This window comes from Eurytemora carolleeae, unplaced genomic scaffold, assembly GCF_000591075.1.
Source record: "Eurytemora carolleeae unplaced genomic scaffold, Eaff_2.0 scaffold128, whole genome shotgun sequence".
NCBI lineage: Eukaryota > Metazoa > Arthropoda > Copepoda > Calanoida > Temoridae > Eurytemora > Eurytemora carolleeae.
In genome coordinates this window covers 154,641-174,779 of record NW_019396173.1, presented here as the reverse complement: position 1 = coordinate 174,779, position 20,139 = coordinate 154,641, and the positions used below count along the sequence as shown (strand labels likewise).

At 34.2% G+C, this 20,139-nt stretch overlaps 2 protein-coding genes across 2 annotated transcripts in view; one reads left to right on the top strand and one right to left on the bottom strand.

The window, feature by feature from the left end:
* Positions 1-7,810: 7,810 nt before the first annotated feature.
* LOC111697170 (uncharacterized) overlaps positions 7,811-20,139 on the bottom strand; it is a 14,499-nt gene continuing 2,170 nt past the window's right edge. Inside the window, exons 3-21 of the mRNA XM_023467073.1 lie at positions 19,547-19,675; positions 19,336-19,373; positions 18,612-18,768; positions 16,825-18,537; positions 16,477-16,550; positions 15,205-15,649; positions 14,729-15,153; positions 13,720-14,673; positions 13,263-13,548; positions 13,055-13,208; positions 12,849-12,979; positions 12,682-12,738; positions 12,503-12,554; positions 11,908-11,989; positions 9,923-11,108; positions 9,267-9,420; positions 8,573-8,703; positions 8,328-8,381; positions 7,811-7,904 (exon numbers count right to left, since the gene is read on the bottom strand). Coding sequence (XP_023322841.1) covers positions 7,853-7,904; positions 8,328-8,381; positions 8,573-8,703; positions 9,267-9,420; positions 9,923-11,108; positions 11,908-11,989; positions 12,503-12,554; positions 12,682-12,738; positions 12,849-12,979; positions 13,055-13,208; positions 13,263-13,548; positions 13,720-14,673; positions 14,729-15,153; positions 15,205-15,649; positions 16,477-16,550; positions 16,825-18,537; positions 18,612-18,768; positions 19,336-19,373; positions 19,547-19,675 — 6,274 coding nt within the window. The 3' untranslated portion in view covers positions 7,811-7,852. The remainder of the gene's footprint in view (positions 7,905-8,327; positions 8,382-8,572; positions 8,704-9,266; positions 9,421-9,922; positions 11,109-11,907; positions 11,990-12,502; positions 12,555-12,681; positions 12,739-12,848; positions 12,980-13,054; positions 13,209-13,262; positions 13,549-13,719; positions 14,674-14,728; positions 15,154-15,204; positions 15,650-16,476; positions 16,551-16,824; positions 18,538-18,611; positions 18,769-19,335; positions 19,374-19,546; positions 19,676-20,139) is intronic.
* LOC111697160 (proteasome subunit beta type-1) overlaps positions 11,069-20,139 on the top strand; it is a 15,260-nt gene continuing 6,189 nt past the window's right edge. The window contains exon 1 of the mRNA XM_023467063.1: positions 11,069-11,074. The gene's annotated coding sequence lies outside the window, so the exon portion shown is untranslated. The remainder of the gene's footprint in view (positions 11,075-20,139) is intronic.

Sequence of the window (20,139 nt, the reverse complement as noted above, 5' to 3'; positions counted from 1 at the left end):
GTCAAACTCTTAGATAATTTTTTTTCAATACTAAAACTTTTTATTTAGCTGATTCATAACCGCGAGAATTTTATTAATTAATATATTTTGTTCGTCTGATAGATTAAATTATAAAATTATAAAATTGTAAAAATTTCATCTCTCAAATAAATTGATATTTGATGAAAAGAAAAAAGAAAACTGTTTTTCTAAGATTGTTAAATGAATGCTATTTATCAGTTTTCAATATCTGTGCTGTGGTAGAAAAACACTTTGATTTCTGTAAGCAAACGAAAAAGAAAATTTTCGATGTCTGTTTCTGTAAAATATTGGCGATAAAGTTAGGTTTTTATTATCAGCATTATTTCTTGTTTGCTAGGAGTTGTTGAATGTAGATCCTGTAATAACTCTTCGAACATCATTTACAAAAACATTATCAGTAAAATATTACTTTTTCTTTTTCTTGCTGTACCCTCTGGAGGGGTCGGCTCAATCTGAATACCCCTACCCAACCCTCAACAACTCTGCACACTGATGTCTTTTCAGCTGGTGAGTTGCCACCTCACCAATTTCAAACCAGTAAGTATTACCTTTGCCATTCCTGTAGCAAATATAGAGTACCATAGTAAATTACGTTGTACAATGTCCATATAGCCAAATGTGCCCATCAGTAAATATGTAAATTATGTATTGCAATTAACCCAAATAAATATGCAGATATATGTAACACCGTCAAACCCATAATGTGATTGCTTAACTACATTATATATAACAGTGCATAACTTGTAATTATGCTGTTAAGACACAATTCTAATCTAAGCTGAAGAAATATAGCTAGGCTCCATACAGTTTACTGCAAGAGAGTAATCGTTCCTTGTTTTGATAAACAGGTTGAGGATCGTGTCCTAGTGGAGACATTGATAGTTTACGAGATCATGCCCAGTGGTAGTGGCGTTGATAGTTCATGGGATTGTAGCCGTGTGAATCCTATCCTGGTTGAGACATTGATCGATTAATAGCTAGTGTCCTTGTTGACAGCAAGAGCTTATGAGATTGCGCCCAGTGGTAGTGGTGTAGATAGTTCACGGGATTGTAGCCGTGTGGATCATATCCTCCCTCGGTAACTCTGATCCAGTAAATCTAAGTTTGTGTGGAATGCCCTCCCTCCCTCGCCAACTCCGAAACAGTAAGTCTAAGTCTGTTGTAATTTCTCTCCCTCCCTCACACTCTCTAAGCTATTAAGTCTAAGCATTGGGGTTCCCTCATTCACCTTCTCTAAACTAGTAATTCTAAGTCTTGGTGGGATTGCCTTCCCTCCCTCGCCAACTCCGAACCAGTAAGTCTAAGTCAGTTGTAATTTCTCTCCCTCCCACACACTCTCTAAACTATTAAGTCTAAGCATTGGGGTTCCCTCTTCACCTTCTCTAAACTAGTAATTCTAAGTCTTGAGGGGATTGCCTTCCCTCCCTCGCTAACTCCATGGTAAGTGGAGCCTGGAACTGTTCCAGAAAACTTTATTGAATCTTCCGGCTTTTTTGTCAGACTTCCATAGGATATATTATTCCCAAAAGAGCCAGCCTTAACACAAACTATATTCTAGAGGGGAGAAAATCTCTTGGAAATAGAATTATTCAAAGTTAGGAATGTGTGTTTAATGCTAATACAAAACCATTTTCACCCTCTCATTCAATTTAATCATTTTTTTCCTGGAATTAATTGTAGAATTTAAATACATTGCAGACAGCTTAGATGAGGACTTATCTCCATGTTTTATTTAACTTAATCCTCCTAAAACATAACAAACTCTTTTCTGATTAATAACTATCTCGGGAACCGGGCTTTGCTTGGCAACTAAACTGTCTATCAAAAAGTTAACCCATTCAATTTTGAATTCTAGAATTAAGCTGGGACCATTCCCGTGGTTCTACCGAGTTTCCCAACCAAAATATGAGGAAAAGTGGTCAAGGGGTTTCATGAGTTATTTAAAATTGGACATACAAACAAACAAACACCCAAACAAATTAGCAAACAAACTGCAGACAAACATTATAGATAACTATCTATCTATATTTTTTGCTTGTCTGTCTGTTTGTTTGTTTTTATAAAATAAACGTCCAAACAGCTAAACCGATCTGCCTAGCTTTATATACTTAAACTCATTCCTCTCCTCGTTCTCTCTTGTTTATTAAATATAACTATAAACTCTTTTCCTGTTCTCGTCTCTCTTTCCTTTTATTGTCATTTTTCTTTCAGTTTCTTTTGTCACTTTTACATCACACCAAAATTTCTTTTATTTTCTTCCTCTTTTCAAATTATTTATCATAACAGATTTTTTACCATTTTTGTGCACACCTTCATCTTTTCCCCCGTAGACCTTCCTTGAAGCAGGTGACAGATTGAAGTTAAGACTATGGAAGGGGAAATTTGGGGGGAATAGGGAGGGGAAAATATGGGGAGATTGGAGGGAAAGGGGAGGGGGAAATATGGGGAGATGAGGGGGATGATGAAGATGGGGGCGGTGAAAGTGAGAAGATAAACTAGCATAAACTGAAAAGACTTTGGTGAGGGTGGAATATAGAACAGCAAGCCAATAAGGAGGAGGGGGAGGGGGTGGATTTGGCTCAATTTTATCTCAATTTGAACCATTATATCGCGAGTTTTGTACAGTTGCAAAGAAGTATTTAAATATGAGGACAACTCATGCAGTACAAGTACATCGTAAAGAACCTAGAGACTTTAGATCCCTGTACCCTGTATATGACCAGAGACTGCGATTTAAAAACTTCGGCTCGAGTCGTAATTCCTTAAACCCGACTTTATGACCCAATCTTCGACACAACTCTGACGACAGCTTGTGTCGCATGATTGACAGCCGCAAGATCTTCGACTCGACTTAAGGAGTTAGACCCAATGAAAATAAAACCGACCTTGGTTGGTTTTAGTGGAGAATAAGACTCAAGTTGTAAGACGTTCTCATAAAAGCAGGAATGCGCCAATACCTACCATGAAAATCCACCAAATAGAAAATTAAACCGGGTTTTTGAACTCAACTCTGTTGAAAATAAAATGCAGCTTGAACCCGAAAGCTCAAGCCGTAAATAAGGCCCAACGACAGCGTAGACCCGTAGCCGTATTTTCCCGAATTTTTTAAATCGAGGGCTCAGGACTCAATAGATCCCGTATCCTGTACATGATCTGAGCTGGGAACTTTTGAATGGTGGATATCGGGATTATGCTTGATCCACTCTTTTTCTTAATCTCGAGATTAAATAATGCTTGTTCTCCCCTTATTTTTAAACTCCAGATTAATTAACCAGTCGGGATTAAGGATATTCCATTCTAAAGTTTTCAGCTCTGAACTCTATAGATCCCTGTATCCTGTATATGACCTGGACTCTATAGATCCCTGTATCCTGTATAGGACCTGGACTCTATAGATCCCTGTATCCTGTATATGACCTGGAGACTATAGATCCTTGTTTCCTGTATAGAACCTGGAGACTATAGATCCCTGTATCCTGTAGAAGACCTGGAGACTATAGATCCCTGTATTCTGTGTAGAACCTGGAGACTAAAGATCCCTGTATCCTGTAAAGAACCTGGAGACTATATATCCCTGTATCCTGTGTAGAACCTGGAGACTATAGATCCCTGTATACTGTGTAGAACCTGGAGACTATCCCTGTATCCTGTATAAGACCTGGAGCCTACGGATCCCTGTATCCTGTATAGAACCTGGAGACTATATATCCCTGTATCCTGTATAGAACCTGGAGACTTTAGATCCCTGTTTCCTGTATAGAACCTGGAGACTATAGATCCCTGTATCCTGTATAGAAGCTGGAGAGTATAGATCCTTGTATCCTGTATAGAACCTGGAGACTATAGATCCCTGTATCCTATATAGGACCTGGAGACTATAGATCCCTGTATCCTGTATAGGACCTGGAGACTAAGGACATAGATAAGGAAAGTTTGCTTCTCTCTACTGCACCTTAGAGACTCCAACTTCATTTTATGCATCATAAAATTGTGAATTCTATGTATATTTAAACCGTTTCTGATAAAAGCACCGAGGCACAGATATATTTCATGTTTGAATTTATAGCATATAATAGAGAGAAATGAAAGGGGAAATATGAGGTAAATGGAGCTGCAAAAGCTTAGTGTATGATTGGTTTTATATTTAAAAAGCTGGAAAGGGTTAGAGAGAGGTATCAAATATTCATTCGGGATTTACTGGATGAGCAATTTTTATATATCTAAACATGGAAATTTGAAGACGACCGAATATACAGGGATAACCAGAAAACTCTGGACTAGTAGGGCGACTTTGAGAATCAAGTTTAACTTTAAAAAGTTCAATAACCATGAAACACAGAAGTTGTGCAGTGTAAACAGACCCATTTCACAAAAAAAAAGTATTTTTATAAGTGTCTTGTAAAACTATTTGCTTTCTAACACAATTAAATGCACTTAAGTATTGATATAATGTGGTCTTCCCATTACATTATTTTCTGGTTATCACTGTGCATAGTATCAAATATGCCTTTTTTGATCTCGAAAACAGTCTTTAAGTGGGAATCTCGAGGATTAAGGTTTAAGGAAATAAAATTAAATATCATTTATATGCACATTACATAAATGATAAAATCCTCAATAAATGTCTATTAAAATTATAAAAAATCCAGGAAATAAGATTTTGTGGTATGTCCCCCCCCCCCAGGAAGTAGAGTAGAGAAAACTTAATTCATCTGAATGCTTTTATTTCGTTATTCTGAAGGTGTACAATGTATATTGTAGAGGCAGTGTAAATAAAAGAATAGGTAAGAAGCTAGAAATCAAATGATGCATAGTTTTTTTCCGGAAACTATTCAGATCTTTTTGAACCAGACACATTATTGTGATAGGTATGATTTATGTCTTCTATACGTAATTTATCTTATAATATTATTATTATGTTAATTCATATTATATTATATTTAACGTGGCTGTCTGTTTTTTTTCAAGCCATGGCAAACGTTAGAGCGGCTGCACCGAGCAAGCCAAAAAGTTTTTTTGGACATTGAAAAAAAAAATTCTTCGTCTGAAAAATAAATTTCAATCTAAGAACATTTTTGAAAATCCCTTTTAAAAACAGAAAAATCTGAATCCCAAACCGTAAAATTCCCAAAGTTCTTACCAAATGTTTAGTTATCTTGGATTGGTAATTGTGTAGTGCAAGCGTACACAAAATATTCATGGATCCTACTCTAAACTTTATTGATCATAAAGATTTTAAACCTGAAAACCTCTCCAGGGAGAAGGAAGGATTATAGAGATAAATATCAACATGAAAATGTGAATTTTCTTAAATTTCAGGTTTCTAAAAAAACTAGAAGCTGTCTTCTTGTTCTAACTGGCACTGCAATTTGTTACTGGACCTTAATGCACTCTTTTTCTAATAACTGTGCGCTTACAATAGTTTTTTACATTATGAGCTGACTTGTGGAAGCATTTTGCTTGGGTGTTGTTTATTACGAAGTCACTGATCTAAGAAAAAGAGACATCCAATTAAAGACCTCCTATTAAAAAGGTTCACACAAGAAATGATGTCCTTAGAATTGATTTTTACATGTAATTTGACTATTGCCGTAATGATTGGATGCATTTTGCTTGTTCATTGTGAAATCACAGATCTCAGAAAAAGAATGCATTCAAGTAAAAAGTTGCAGTGCCAGTTAGCTGGCAGAGACGACCTCCAATCAAAAAGTGTTCTTAAAACTTGTTTTCTTTACATGAATTGACTTTCGCCGTCATGATTGGAAGCATTTTGTTTTATTTACTGCGAAATAGCTGCAACTTCAATGTCAACGTTCAGTTATGTACTGCTTACTGTACAGTTCACATTTCTAGGTTTGAATGAATAAACGCGGTGTTCTCCATTCATGTTCAGGTTCGGCACAGATTTAGATTTAAATGTTTGCTACGAAGAATTCTCACTTGATGTCCAGGTTTAGTTTCGTACTCTCTTGGTTTGAATGTATCTACGCTGTGTTCTCAAGGTTCAGTCCTGTACTGTACAGAGTACAGATCTTGGATCTAGGGTTAATCGTTTCTACTCAGTAATTTAACTTCATGTGAAGGTTCGTCTCTGTACTGCAGAGTGTACAGTTTACATATCCAAGTTTGAACGTATCTAAGTGGTATTCTCCATACATGTTCACTGGTTCAGGTACAGTGTTCTTTGTTGTACAGTGTACTAATCTATAGGTTTAAGCATAACATAAGCAATAATCTCAACTTTATGTCCAGGTTCTGTTCTTTACTGCATTAGATCAAGATATTTACGGGGTGTTCTCCCTACATGTTCACGTACAGTATACGGCTACTGTTCAGTTTACAGATTCAAACATATCTACGTCAGGCACTGTTTTGTTCTGTACTTTAAACTTTAAACTTATCTAGGTTTCAATTTTTCTGCGCGGTAATCTCCCTTCATGTTCTGGTGAAGCTCTATATTGTACATTGTACAGATCTAGGCTTAATATCAACCCGGTAATCTTCCCTTTTATCTAAGTACAGTTCTGCATTGTACAGTGTACAGATCTAGGTTTAAACGTATCTACCCGGTAATCTCCCTACATGGTCATTCTGTACTGTACACTGTAAAGTGTACAGATTTGAATGTGTCTACGCGGTAATCTCTTAACATGGTCAAGATTCTATTTGTTCTTCTAACCTTTATTTGACTTTGCTCACACAGATTTGTTCCTAAAAGTTCAAGGAGGGGGACACATAGGACGAGGTGGTTTAAGAGAGGTGGGGGTGGGCGGGGGAGGGTTTGAAGAGGGGAACATGGAGGGGTAAGGGGGGATTAAATGCTTATAATTTAAAAGAGTTTATCTTTAAATACAAAAGCAAATCATACAGCAGCCATATAATTAATGTCGTAAAGCATTGAAAGCAACAAATTTGTTGATGTAATTATATTAAACCTTTTATATTTTCATCATTAAGGTCGAATAAATATACATATTTGTTTTCTAAATTATTTAGATCGACTTAGGTGACTTTATTATGTAAACATGGAAAGAAATTGTCAGAATGAAACACCTTTTAAACAAGAAAAACAACGATGTTTTCCCCAGTATTGATTAGGAAAATGTTTAAAGGGAACCATTTTGAATCAGGCATGCCGCTCTATAATTATTGAGGGTCATTGTATATTACGGCTACAGTCCCTTTAGAGCTGAATAAATCCATATATCTATTCTATGGTGTATGTCCAATGTTCCTATTTTGTGATTTCCTTAAACGAATATTTTTATTACAAATGATATCAGGCTCTATTTGCTTTGTGACATATTAAAATGTTTTTAATAATTCATAATAAATGTCATAATAAAAAGTAGATAAGTTTTATTTGAAGAAATACCGGCGACCTCGTTTGTGTAATTTCTTATATTTCCGAGTCATTTAGGAAGGAAAACCAAGAGAAGGGAATAAGAATCAACAATGTACGTTGTTGGCAGATCAGTTCTAATAGTTTTCAAGTTATTTCTTTTTTTCTCTTTATGTGTCATATCAATGGTTATTTGATATTTAACAAGTTTTTTTAAAAACAACTAAATTATTTTCATTTCAAGTTTTTCATATTTTGGTTCGTAGGTTTTACTAAATAATTCTTATCAAAGCTTTGGTCCAAGTTTTTCTAAAGAAAAAAGGAAGCAATTGGTCTCCATCATAATGTTAACCCGCGGCTTCTTTTAAAGGAGACAAGTTTTGCCTCAAACTCTAAATGTTAGGTTATGGTGTAAAATAAAAATTTAAAAAAAACAAAATTTTTAACTTTTCTATGTTCTTTATATTTTATTATCTATATTTTTTTAGATTATTTTTTGTTGTCTAAAATTTCCGTCCAGAAGTCCATTCTCTCCTTAAACCTGGAATTATAAAAACTTTCAATTTCAAAACATTTAAAATAAAACACATTTGCTTCAGAAAATCATTTTTAACTAAATGTTTATTTGTATATCAAATTACTCTAATGTATTTATGTACGGTTGAGGTACCGAGACGACTTGAAGGCAACTAGTGTAAGTTGTGTACTTCATGCACACAGTACTCCGTAATCGTGCGACAAGTCTAAAACGTATGATAAACCTAGGATTTATTAATCGTAGGTTAATCCTACGATTAAGATACTCGTCTGACGAAGTGGCCTACTGTATATGGCTAAACGGGACGGTACACCAAGCCAATCATCTCTTTCAAGGGAGTTTAATGTACCCTCTCTCTCACAGACTTTACAATCGCACCTGTGTCAGACCTCAAGTTTTAATAAGATCTTGAATATTACGATTTACCTGTCAGAGTAGGCCATTTCAGGCGCTGGTTTAATATCCATATAGGCTGGGGCACTGAAAAAGCGAGTTTTTAGTGATAGATATTAAAAATGGAAAATTATATTTCAACTTTGAATTAAAGAATCTAGATAATTAAAGAAAAATATAATAATTGCACTTTATAAACCTTTGCCAAAAACATTACGAAATGAATCCAGTGAAGATTCAAAGATATATTAAAGAGTGTTCTCTTTCTTTTGGCTTACTTTACATTGAACTGCCTCCACGATCCATCTGTAGTGGGTGTGCCTGTTTTTGCAAAATCAGTCCACCAAGTCAAAAATTCTTCCCTCACTCTCAGATCATCAGATGTGAAAGTATAGTCAGCAAAGTTAACCTGGGTAAATTGGTTAGAATTCAGGAGAATAAAAATGAACTGATTACTCGCCTCAGATCTTCTACTCCTCATATATCTTCAACTAGTGTTGTTGATCGTTTTTTATCGTTTTAAGAAGCAAAAAAAAACTTAATAAAACTTCAAAGATTTTCAAACTTTATTACGCTAAAGTTCGCTTTTTTATAATTAAAATGTCTTTAATCTATAAAAATAAACTTAAAATATCTTTAATCTAAAAAAATGAACGTGCAAAAATGATCAGAAAACCATAGTTACTTTTTGCATCATTTTTTGGATCGTTTTTGGGTCGTTATTTACATATAACTTATACCAGAGTCAATATTGTAAGAATAACAAGGGTTTAAAATATACATAAATAGATTTGCTCTCCACACTATGCTAAATTTTGACCCTGAAGAAAATGTAAACAATAAACACCCAATAAACGAACCAACTACAACTGGTGCTGTAAACATCTGATATTAATTCTAGACCAAAAGTTGATAACGTCAGATTGCAAAGGTATAGAATAATCTGTTCTTTTGTTAAACATATATTTATACCTTGAAAAGATGATAAAGATCATCTGCATGACACGGACCCAAACCATACTTTTCAGAATCCACTCCTAGAGCATAATCAGCAAAACTGTTCTTAGATTTGTATGTGAGAAGGTATGTGAAGATATTTGAATTGTTGCTCGCTAAACTGGAAAACCTTAAAATGCATGATCATGAGAACAACATTAAATACTTTAAGATACTGTCGTCGTAATTTCAAGTCACCATTTACAACGGTAACCTTGCAACCAGATCTGATTAATAATGTGTAAGATTATGTCGTTCTTTAGTTTTGAAAAGAGTTTGATTCTGCTAATTCCTATATGGGTTTCTTTTAACAGAAATGCTCAAGTCAGTTTTGTAGAGAAACCACAATTGAAAATAATCAGTCTTCAAAATAATAAACATGTTCTTAATCAGAAAAAGCTTTTACAGGTACCATTGTGAATCATACATGCCACTTTATAAATGAAGGGTCACTTGAAATACATTTCTATTAACCCATTATTTGCTTCAAAATAATAATAAATGCTCGGAGGAGTAAAACTTTTGAATATTGATAGCTGTACAGATTTAAATGGAAAATTTCAAAGCCAAAAATCTTCAATGTTAAGAAAATACAAACCAAACTATGCCAAGCACATACTCAATTATATTACCTATGTGCTCCTGACCAGAAAAGATTGTCAGAAAACATGTCAATGACGTCATGAATATTGTCCATTGAAGCAGGATTGTCTTGCAAGTAAAAATATTTGATAACATTAGACAGATCAACTTCTTCAGGCGTAGGGTCTGAAGTATCAAATATATAAATTGGTCCATAGTAATCCCAATAGTTATTTATGATATCAAATGAGGTTTCGTTTGTAATATATCTTGCTGCACTATAAATTCCTTCTTCTCCGACAACGCCTACCAGCATTGGCACCTTTGAATACTGTCCTTTCTTGACTAGGTTTTCCGGTGAATCAGGCAAAAATGGATTATCTGCAAAATCATCAATGATGGCATCCCATGGATTAAATGTGCAAATATTTTCATCAACACAGAGATAGATAGCATTCAATATCTCTTCCACTGATTTAGTGTCCAGGCAAGCTAGAAGGATATCATCTGTCTGAGAACTACAACCAAGGGAGTGTCCAAGTGCCACTGCTGTCTGGTGTGGTTTGTTTGGTCTACTACCAGCAATATAGAAATTAAAGGGAGCTCCACTTTCAGCAATAGCCTTGTTAAACAAACCATTTGCTAGGGGAGACACTACTTGATACATCACACTGAAGCTTCCAGCAGACTCTCCAAATATTGTAATATCTTCAGAGTTTCCACCAAAACTTTTAATATTTTCTTTGACCCACTTTAAAGCTAGAATTTGATCTTTAAATCCAAAATTTCCAGGAACAGCATTTGTCTCCAAGCTTAAAAAACCAAAGGCTCCCAGTCTATAATTGATTGTGACCAAGATAACATCTTTATCCAGGATAAACTGTGGACCGTACAGTAAGTTATTTCCAGACCCACTCTGCAAGGCTCCCCCATGGATCCAAACCATAACTGAAAGTTTGTCCCCCTGCTCAGGAGTGTAAACATTCAGATATAGACAATCTTCCGACATATTCTCACCATATTGATTTATTTGGGGACAAATCGGACCCTCCTGGTTTGCGTAGATTAGAGAATCATGATATTCATACGGTTCAGCTTCGTAAAATCTTTTAACAACTTTTCCGTATTGTAATCCTCGAAAAGTTTTAAAAGGTAATCCAGACTCTGTTACATCCCATGCTCCAATCACTGTTCCAAAAGAGGTGTTGACAGATGGGTCAAGTAGCAAAGATTTATCTGATAATGATAATAATTATAAATGGTAAATCATCATTCAATTGAATTAAGGATGAGTCCCCATCAGAAATAACCATCATCATAGGATGGAAATTATTGTAAAAGTTAATAAATGACATCACAAGTCTAGTGTGAATCAACATATGAAGGGCTAGGCGAACGACCAACACAAGTACTGCAACATAAATAAAAAACAGAGATACAGTTTTAAGCAAAAAAGGAATTTTGTCTTTGCCTCAAACTCAAATTTTCTAATACTCTATCTATGTAAGTAACTATGATGGTGTAAACCATTTATATTTCAAACTTAAATTATTTGATCTATTATGGATAAACATCACATTTTCAAGACAAATTCTGGAGGTTGAAGCAGAGACAAATTTAGTTTTAAAGGATACCATTTTAAACTAAGTTGGAATTTATTTCAGGAAGAATAAAATTCCCATTGATGGGAAAAGCTTTAAAGGTATTTCCAGTATTGCAAAGCTGGATAGGGGCCAATCAATGCAGCAAGAGCTGAGTGAGCATCAGGTTATGAATTACTGAAACAATCTATCTGAATAATGCCCTGTGATATACATTATACAGTATTTATTTAAAAGGATTTCACTTCACAGTACAGTAAGTATTTTGCACTTACAATATTTATATTGTGCAATATTTATCAAATTTTTATCAAACCTAATTTTTAAATAAATTCACAAGCATTTTGTGCCTTTTTTAAATGTTTTAAATATTTTTTTTTTTTAATTAATCTCTGTTTTTTTGGTGATATAAGTTTTTATAGATTAGAAAATACCTAAACTTTCTTGTGAAGCACATGACCCAGCCAAAGAAAGCAAAATAAATGCAAACACTTTACACACCATAGTATATAGGAACTATGTGTAAAATTCAAAAATTTACTATTCTGAAGATAACAAATAAGAGATAACATCATGACTATATGATGTTTGTTTATTGAAAGGTAAAACAGTTCATACAATAAAATTGTATAACCTTTATGTTTAGAAAATAGTTAGGAGGCCATACAATTTGTAAAAATTGTTGTAAATCAAATAATAAAAAAATTCATTAAAAAAATACTAAATTCTAATTAAGCGCAATTGACATGTATGAAAAACATATCTGTTTTTACTGTTTATTAAATATTTTAAAAACTTTTGCTACACAACTTTACATTTGTTTTAAAAAACTAAGTCAAAAGCTGATGAAGAAAATAATCTGCATATCTTTATTTTTTTTTAAATTCTAAATTAATTCTGAAGTTGAGTTTTAATTAATACATGTTTTAGATATTAGTTGTGGAACATTTAAGGTTTAAAAGGAAACAGATGTGTGATTAAAACTTCTATCTCTTCTTTCCAATTCAATGAATACTTAAACTCCATCTATGTCTTGGTCTGCTCAATTATTTCCATCCAGAAATCCATTCTTTGTTTGTACCTTAAAGAATGTGTTAGTTAGTCTTTCATTATCATACTATTTAGTTTTTTACTCTCTATAATGAATAACATCAAGTTTAAATGACAAATTTTCTTTTTCCTATTATTGTAGCTGTAAATATGCGAACCTGTCAGAATATGCCATTCCAGACTGATCAGACTTGATTTCAAAATATCCAGGATTACTAAAATTATAAAAAGTATTTATTAGATAATTATTAATTTAGAAGAATTTGCTTTATTCCATATATATATTGATGTTGATCACTAGACAAACTGATTTGAATTTTTTTACCTGGCTGAAAAAGTTTTCCATTCCCCATTTAAGGATGGTTCGCCACTTTTAGCAAAATTAGTCCACCAGTCAAGCATATTGTTTCGGACAATTAAATCATCTTCTGTGAAGGTCAGTTGAAACACATGGTTCTAAGAATACAAATATTTGTAAATAATTGTTTATATGTTTACATAAAAAATGTATGTAGTCAAAGTTTCAGGTACCTTAAAAATGTGATATAGATCATCTGCATGGCAAACTTTAAGTCCGTAAGTTTCAGAATCAACCCCTAGGACTAGGTCAGCAAAGCTATTCTTTGACTTATATGTCAACAGGTAAGAGTAAATATCTGTAATGCTGCTTGCATAATGAGTAAACCTAGATAAAAACATACATAAGTTTTAAGTTTCTCTATTAATCAGATAATTTTACCTGTGTGCCCCTGCCCAGAAGAAAATATCAGAGAACATATCTATAATGTCATGTATATTTTCTATGGAGGAAAGATTTCCTTTCAGGTAGAAATTCTTGATAGCATGGGCAACTTCAATCTCAGTATCTGTGGCTTCAGAGGTGTCAAAGATGTAAAGGGGTCCAAAGTAGTCCCAATCATTATTGATGAGATCATATGATGACTCATTTCTGATAAAAGAAGCTGCACTGTATATTCCCTCTTCTGATGTTACCCCAAGAATCATTTGTACTTGGTTAAACAGACCTGGAACCAGATTTAATGAAGTTGAACTAGGTCTAGAGATGGTTCAACCATATATCTTCAATCAGTGATTCAAGATGTAAACTCCACAGTGGATGTAAACTCCACGGTGGACATAAACTCTACGGTGGTAGGTTGTTGAGTGACATAGTTCAAATTCATTAAATGTGGTCCCTGCTTTTAGAAGGTTCTCTGGAGTATCCGGAAGAAAGGGGTCTTTAGAGTCTCGGTCCACTACAGCATCCCATGGATTAACGGAACAAATACCATCCTCAACACAAATATATTTAGCTTCCAAAATTTCCTGTGTTGATTTATTTTCCAGACATGTCAACATTGCCCCCTCAGTGCCAGTATTACAATTAAGTGCTTTTGCGAGTGCAAAAGCTATTTTTTGTGGTTTACCAGGACGGCTACCTGAAATGAGGGAACCAAAAGGAGCCCCACTCTGGGCAATTGCTCTGTTGAACAACCCATTTGAAAATGGTGACAGGACTTGATACATGACACTGAAACTTCCTGCTGATTCTCCAAACAGTGTTATTGATTCTGGATTACCTCCAAAACTATTGATATTGTTTTTAACCCATTTCAAAGCCAAGTTTTGATCTCTTAATCCCATATTTCCTGGACTTGACTCTGATTCAAAGCTTAGAAATCCAAAAGCTCCCAGTCTGTAATTCAATGTCACCAAAATGATATTTTTATCAATGAAAAACTGAGGACCATAGAAATAATCTCCACCAGATCCCCTGGTATAAGCTCCTCCATGTATCCAAACCATCACAGAGAGGTTTTCTCCTTCACTAGGTGTAAAGACATTGAGAAAAAGACAGTCTTCATTCATTTCCCCTGGAACCTGGTAAGGGCCTTCCAATTGAGGGCATATGTTTCCTTCTTTATCTGCATGGAAGAAAATTTCAAAATCCTCAACAGGTTCAGCTTCCTGAAATCTTCTTGTTTGTCTTCCATATCTAATTCCTTTAAAAGCTTTATACAGATGATCATGTTCACTTCTTTCCCAAATTCCAATCATTGTTCCAAATTGAGTTTTTACTCTAGGTGCAAGAGGAAAGGTAGATTTCCAGAAATTCAGTCTCTCTTTCACACTATCGCTGAAGTCCATTTCTAGACAGAAAAATGAATAAAAGATCACACCAAAAAGAAAAAGGACAAGGTATACCTGGCTTGAGCATTATTTCAAGATATTGATGAGAATCTTGATATAGACTCCAATTAAAATCTAAATCTCCTTCAGGGGGTACTGGTACATCTTTTTTTGCAAAGTTGGTCCACATCTTAACCATGGTATCCCTGATAGCCTTGTCAGAGTCTGTTCTTAAAGTAGGGAATTCAACAAGGTCAAGATGAGGGTTGAAGAGGTAAAGAAGATCGTCCAAATGACAGACTCCTTGATCTTCTATGCCAACTAGTTCAGAATATGAATATGATCCTTCGTATGTTATGAAGTATTCATAAACAGGAGAATTCTTGGAGTACAGATCAATTGCTCTTTGCATACCAACCCAGATGATCAGATCAGAAAACATATTGATCAAAGATTGAGACGTTTCCTCCGATATAGATTGTTCACCAAAGTAATATTTTCTAAAAAGATAGAATTATTTCAGGTTGTTAAATTTTTCAAATACTACTAACCTCACCTCACGACTTCTATAAATTTCTTCATTTGTGAATTCACAACATTTTTTAAATATCAACTGTGTTCCATACACATCCCAGTCCTGGTTAAGGTTGTCAAGTAGTTCATCATTTTGCATTATATTTGCAAAGTTCATAATTCCTTCATCTTTTAAAAATCCAGCCATTAGTGGAACCTTTAAAGTCACTCCTGAATTAAAGGCATCCTCAACAGAAACATAGAAAAAGGGATTTTGAGAGTACAGATAGTCTTCTGAAGGAGTAAATTTGTAATGAGGGTCAGATAAAGAAGCTTCCATGATTTTTTCTGCATCAATTTCTTGAAGACATTGTAAAGTGGCTTTGTCTGTCTTTCTATTGCAATTAAGTTTAGCTGCAAGAGACAATACTGTTTGTCTCAACACTCCAGGCTCTGCATTCTTGTTTACAGGTCTTAAATCTCCTGATCATTCAATCCATTAGAAATTTATAATTGCAGGAAAGATCTTATATGCAGAGTATATTCATGAAAGTTACTAGTATAATTTTCAAAGTAATGTCAAATCTTGATGATAATGATAATAATAACAATGATAATGACAATAATAAGGATAATAATAATCATAATATAGACTTGAAAAGAACTCAGAATTAAAAAGCTAAGAATGAGTTGGGAAAAAGAGCATGGTTGCATACACACAATATATTTACATTATGATTATACAAACAATTAGTGTTGGACCAACTAAAGTTGATCTAATTACACATTACATTCGCTTAGGGGAAAATATATTTCCATTTGACTCTTCTCTTCAGATACTTTGTGCTGACTGACTTCATATTGGGGCAAAAGATAGCCATACAATATTGCTTTCTCTGCCGGGAGATAATGCTGTTCCTCCTTTCTCCAGCATCATATTAATCCCTAACTCCCCTATTTCTCTAGATAAGAAATGGTTTCATTCTTTCTGGAGTTTGTTGTCAGGCTGCCCATACCTGGGTTTACTGCACCCCATGGCCAGCTCAGCCTTATCTGTTCTTCGCTGTTCTATATTTAAGGTTGCACACATACTCGGAGTTCAATACACTTGGACTGGCTCCAGACTTGTTTGACTTTATAGATTGCATTTACTATGCATCATTTCCCCGGCTGGGAGCAATGAATTAAAATCAGATAAATAGTAATAATAATAATAACAATAATGTTAATAATAGTGTTGTTGAAAAAATTTATAATCTAAATAAATAATAGTTAAATGATTTTGAAAAAAAAAGTATCTCTAAGATTTCCTGGTGCAGAGGATTGTGCAATGGCTTTTTTAAAAAGTCCCTCTGAATATATACTAGATAAATGACTAAGAACGCTACAGATACATGCTTGATAATTTTAAAGGCGCCATTCTCCTTTCTTGTTGATAATTATTGATCCAAAGTAGAAATTTATAAATGAAAAAAGAAATAGTCAAACCAGGTACTTCTGCTAAGATCAATTTTACTAACTCTCTCATTCAAATCAATTTTGGTATCACTGGAAATTTACTTGAACTGCTGTACCTAGTTCCACTACATCTTACTATTAGATTAGCCCAGTTCTAAAACAATAAAATAACTTTTCAAATTTATCAGTAGTTTGCATGCCTTAGTGAACCACCACTTTGTCCAAAGAGTGTGACTTGATTTTTGTCTCCACCAAAGCTTTCTATATGGTTTTGAATCCAGTTGAGGGCTACTCGTTGATCTTTAAATCCTTGATTGCCAGGCAAAGTTTGCCTTTCGAAACTCATAAATCCAAACACATTTAGGCGATAATTGATTGCTACCAATATAACATTTTCATCTACAAGGAATTCAGGACCATAAAAATGAGTTCCTCCACTTCCACTTGCCAGGCCTCCTCCATGAATGTAAACCATAACGGGAAATTTTTCTTGTGTTGTTCTACATGGAGAATATATGTTTAAAAATAAACAATCCTCACTCATTTCCTCTTGTGTATAAAATTTTAAGTTTGCTTGCATGCACTTCTTTCCCAACTTTGTTGCGTCTAAAATTTCAGTCCATGAGTTCTTTAAAACTGGGTCTAAAAACCGGAGATGTCCAACTGGTGGTTCTGCGTAAGGTATACCTTGATATGACTTGATACATTTACCCTTCACTGATGTTAAATATGATCCCTGAATGCTTCCTGCAGTTGTTGTTTCAACTTGTGGTTTGAAATATACAGTTCTCCAGAAGTTAGCTCTACTGACATCATCTTCAGTAAGTTCCATTTCAATTTCTCCGGCAACCTTAAGATATTTTTGAGTTTCTCTGGACACCGGAGTCCACAGTACACTCCCTGGACCATTGGGGTTTCCTGACTTGGCAAAGTTTGTCCAGTATGTAACTATTTCTCTGCTTATAGCCTTATCTGTGTCAGTCAGAAGGTTGTTCTCCTCTTGTGAAAAGATATAAAAAAGTTCATCACCATGACAGGCTCCTAACTCTGGTCTATCTATGTTAAACCAATTCATAGAATTTGTTTTTGATCCAACATATTGAAAACTGTACTGGTAAATATTTTCTGTCTGTCCAAATTGTAATAATTCCAGCATGGCTTTACCCCCAGATTGGTACATGTTATCTGTCATCAAGTCTACCATAGTTTTATCTAGTGAGTTGTTCAAGACAGATTCCCCTCCATAAAAGTATCTCAAGCGTTCAGCTAATACAATATCAGCCTTACTTGCATTTTCAACCTTAAAGAACAGCGCAGGACCTTCTTTGATGAAATTTCTTTGAAGCTTTTCATAAGAGTCAGAGTTTACAAGCAAGTTATCTCCAAGATAAGCAATTCCATCTCCGTTATTTGAACCAAAGATCACATCAACATTTTTACCCTTTCCTGAAAAAAGTGCTGAAAGAGGGTCCTGAGGAAATAAAGGATTTTTTAACTTGGAATCAATAATAGGCTCCCAGAGCATGTGCGCTGGTTTGAAGAATGTTTGGGATACAAGATCTTCGATTGATTTTGATTGTAGACATTCTAAGATAGAATCAGAACATCCCACATGAGCTGCATAGTCCAAATTTGTCTGAGTTCTATTAGTTTTTTCCAAATTGTCAAATATAGGTCTGACCAGTGTTCCTGATTGTAAAATAGCTCTCTGGAACTTAGCTTGTTCCATGGTAATGAGAGCACTTATTGCCATGCTCCCAGCACTTTGTCCAAAGATTGTAACTCTATTTTGATCTCCTCCATAGTCTCCAATGTTTTCCTGAATCCAATCCAATGCGACTATAATATCCCGGAGTCCTAAATTTCCTAGAGCTGTTTCATTCAGCAGTGTGAAAAATCCTAGGACTCCAATTCTAAGACAATAATGTTCTTTTTTTGAAAACTTAAAAAATAAATCTCTACTTTTTTATACGAAACCTCCCTATACCTGTAGTTTAATGTGACAAGAATAACATCCTTTTCAATCAAGAAGTCAGGTCCTAACTTCGATGGTGAAGATGAACCTTTTACAAATGCTCCTCCATGAACAAACACCATAACAGGCTTTGGATCATCTACTTTCTTCAGATTAAAGTCTATTCCATCTAGTTATGTAAAGAAAAGTTAATTTTGTTTAGCTTACATAATCGTAATGAGGTCAGAACTTTTTTGTAGATATTGGTAATCTTGAACAATTGATCTTGACATCCAATGAGGGAAATTTTAAATTTATGGATCTATGTTTGATCTCTCTATGAAAGTTATTTCTGCACGGTATGCCTGTTAGGCCTATACAATATACATGGGATATCGAAGAGAAATTTAATTAATCCATAGGCATGCATAAGATGTAGATTAATGCTAATTCCCTTGATTTACAACACTAACAGTTAATTTTGTTTCTTTTATAAAATCTATTTAAAGTAAGAACTTTGTGTTCTGAATCTTCAGTTAAAGCATTGATCTCCATCTTATTCAGTCCTATACAGTCTAGTTTTATTACTCTTGATATCCTTTGTTGGTCAAAATCTACATGGATAATTAGAATGATTAATCAAAGGATCAAAAATGGATCTGCAAATTCAAAAGTGCCCAAATTGGCATTCAATATCAAATGTTAAAGATTATCGATGCTCTTCTCAAAATATTTCCTTCTCTGGTTAAAGATTTACCTGGAACATCTTGATCAAGTTCCTTCAGTGATTCATAACTTAAAATTGTTTCTGCATGCTTATTGCTTAAACCAAGATACAAAAAAGTTAAGCTAGTAGTAATAATTATTCACACAATTATAATATATTATGAAATCCAAAAATATATTCCTATTTTTTATAAACTTCAAAATCTCAAAGGATGAAGATGTTTTACAAAAGACATGCAGACCTAAAAGCTTGAGCTGGAGTAAAGATATTTAACACCAAACAGTCTTCATCTCCAACAACCTGTTCATCTAGTAGCTGGGGACACATTGGAGGATCTACTAATCCATTGTGCTGGTTCTTTTCCCACTTTCTATTCAACATTAGGAGTTTTTGTTAATTAATTTGTCAGGAAAACTTGTGAATGGTAAACTATGGAAAAGTTAACATGATGGCAGAGTATCGACCCGGCAAAGAAAAAATAAGTGAACCCTCATATTTGTGAATTTCTCTTAAAGTGTATTGAAAGAGTAAAAAACAGATCTTATCTTGCATAAGTTTTTCTTTTCATGAGTTTGTCAAAGGTACCATCTTTATGTAAATTTAGCTTGTCGGGGTGTCTGTTTGTTTGTATCCAGTAAACGTCAAAAAGGCTGAACCGATCGGGTCCAAATTTTGTGTGGGACCTCACACCGCCCCAGGGAATGATCAAAATTTTAATAATTTGTGTTAAAAAGTTTTTTTTGTAAAATTTTAAAGATGCGCAAAAAACTATTATGAAATCCGCAAACTTTTTTTTTTTTATACAGTACAAAGAGATGATGCTCACAGATAAAG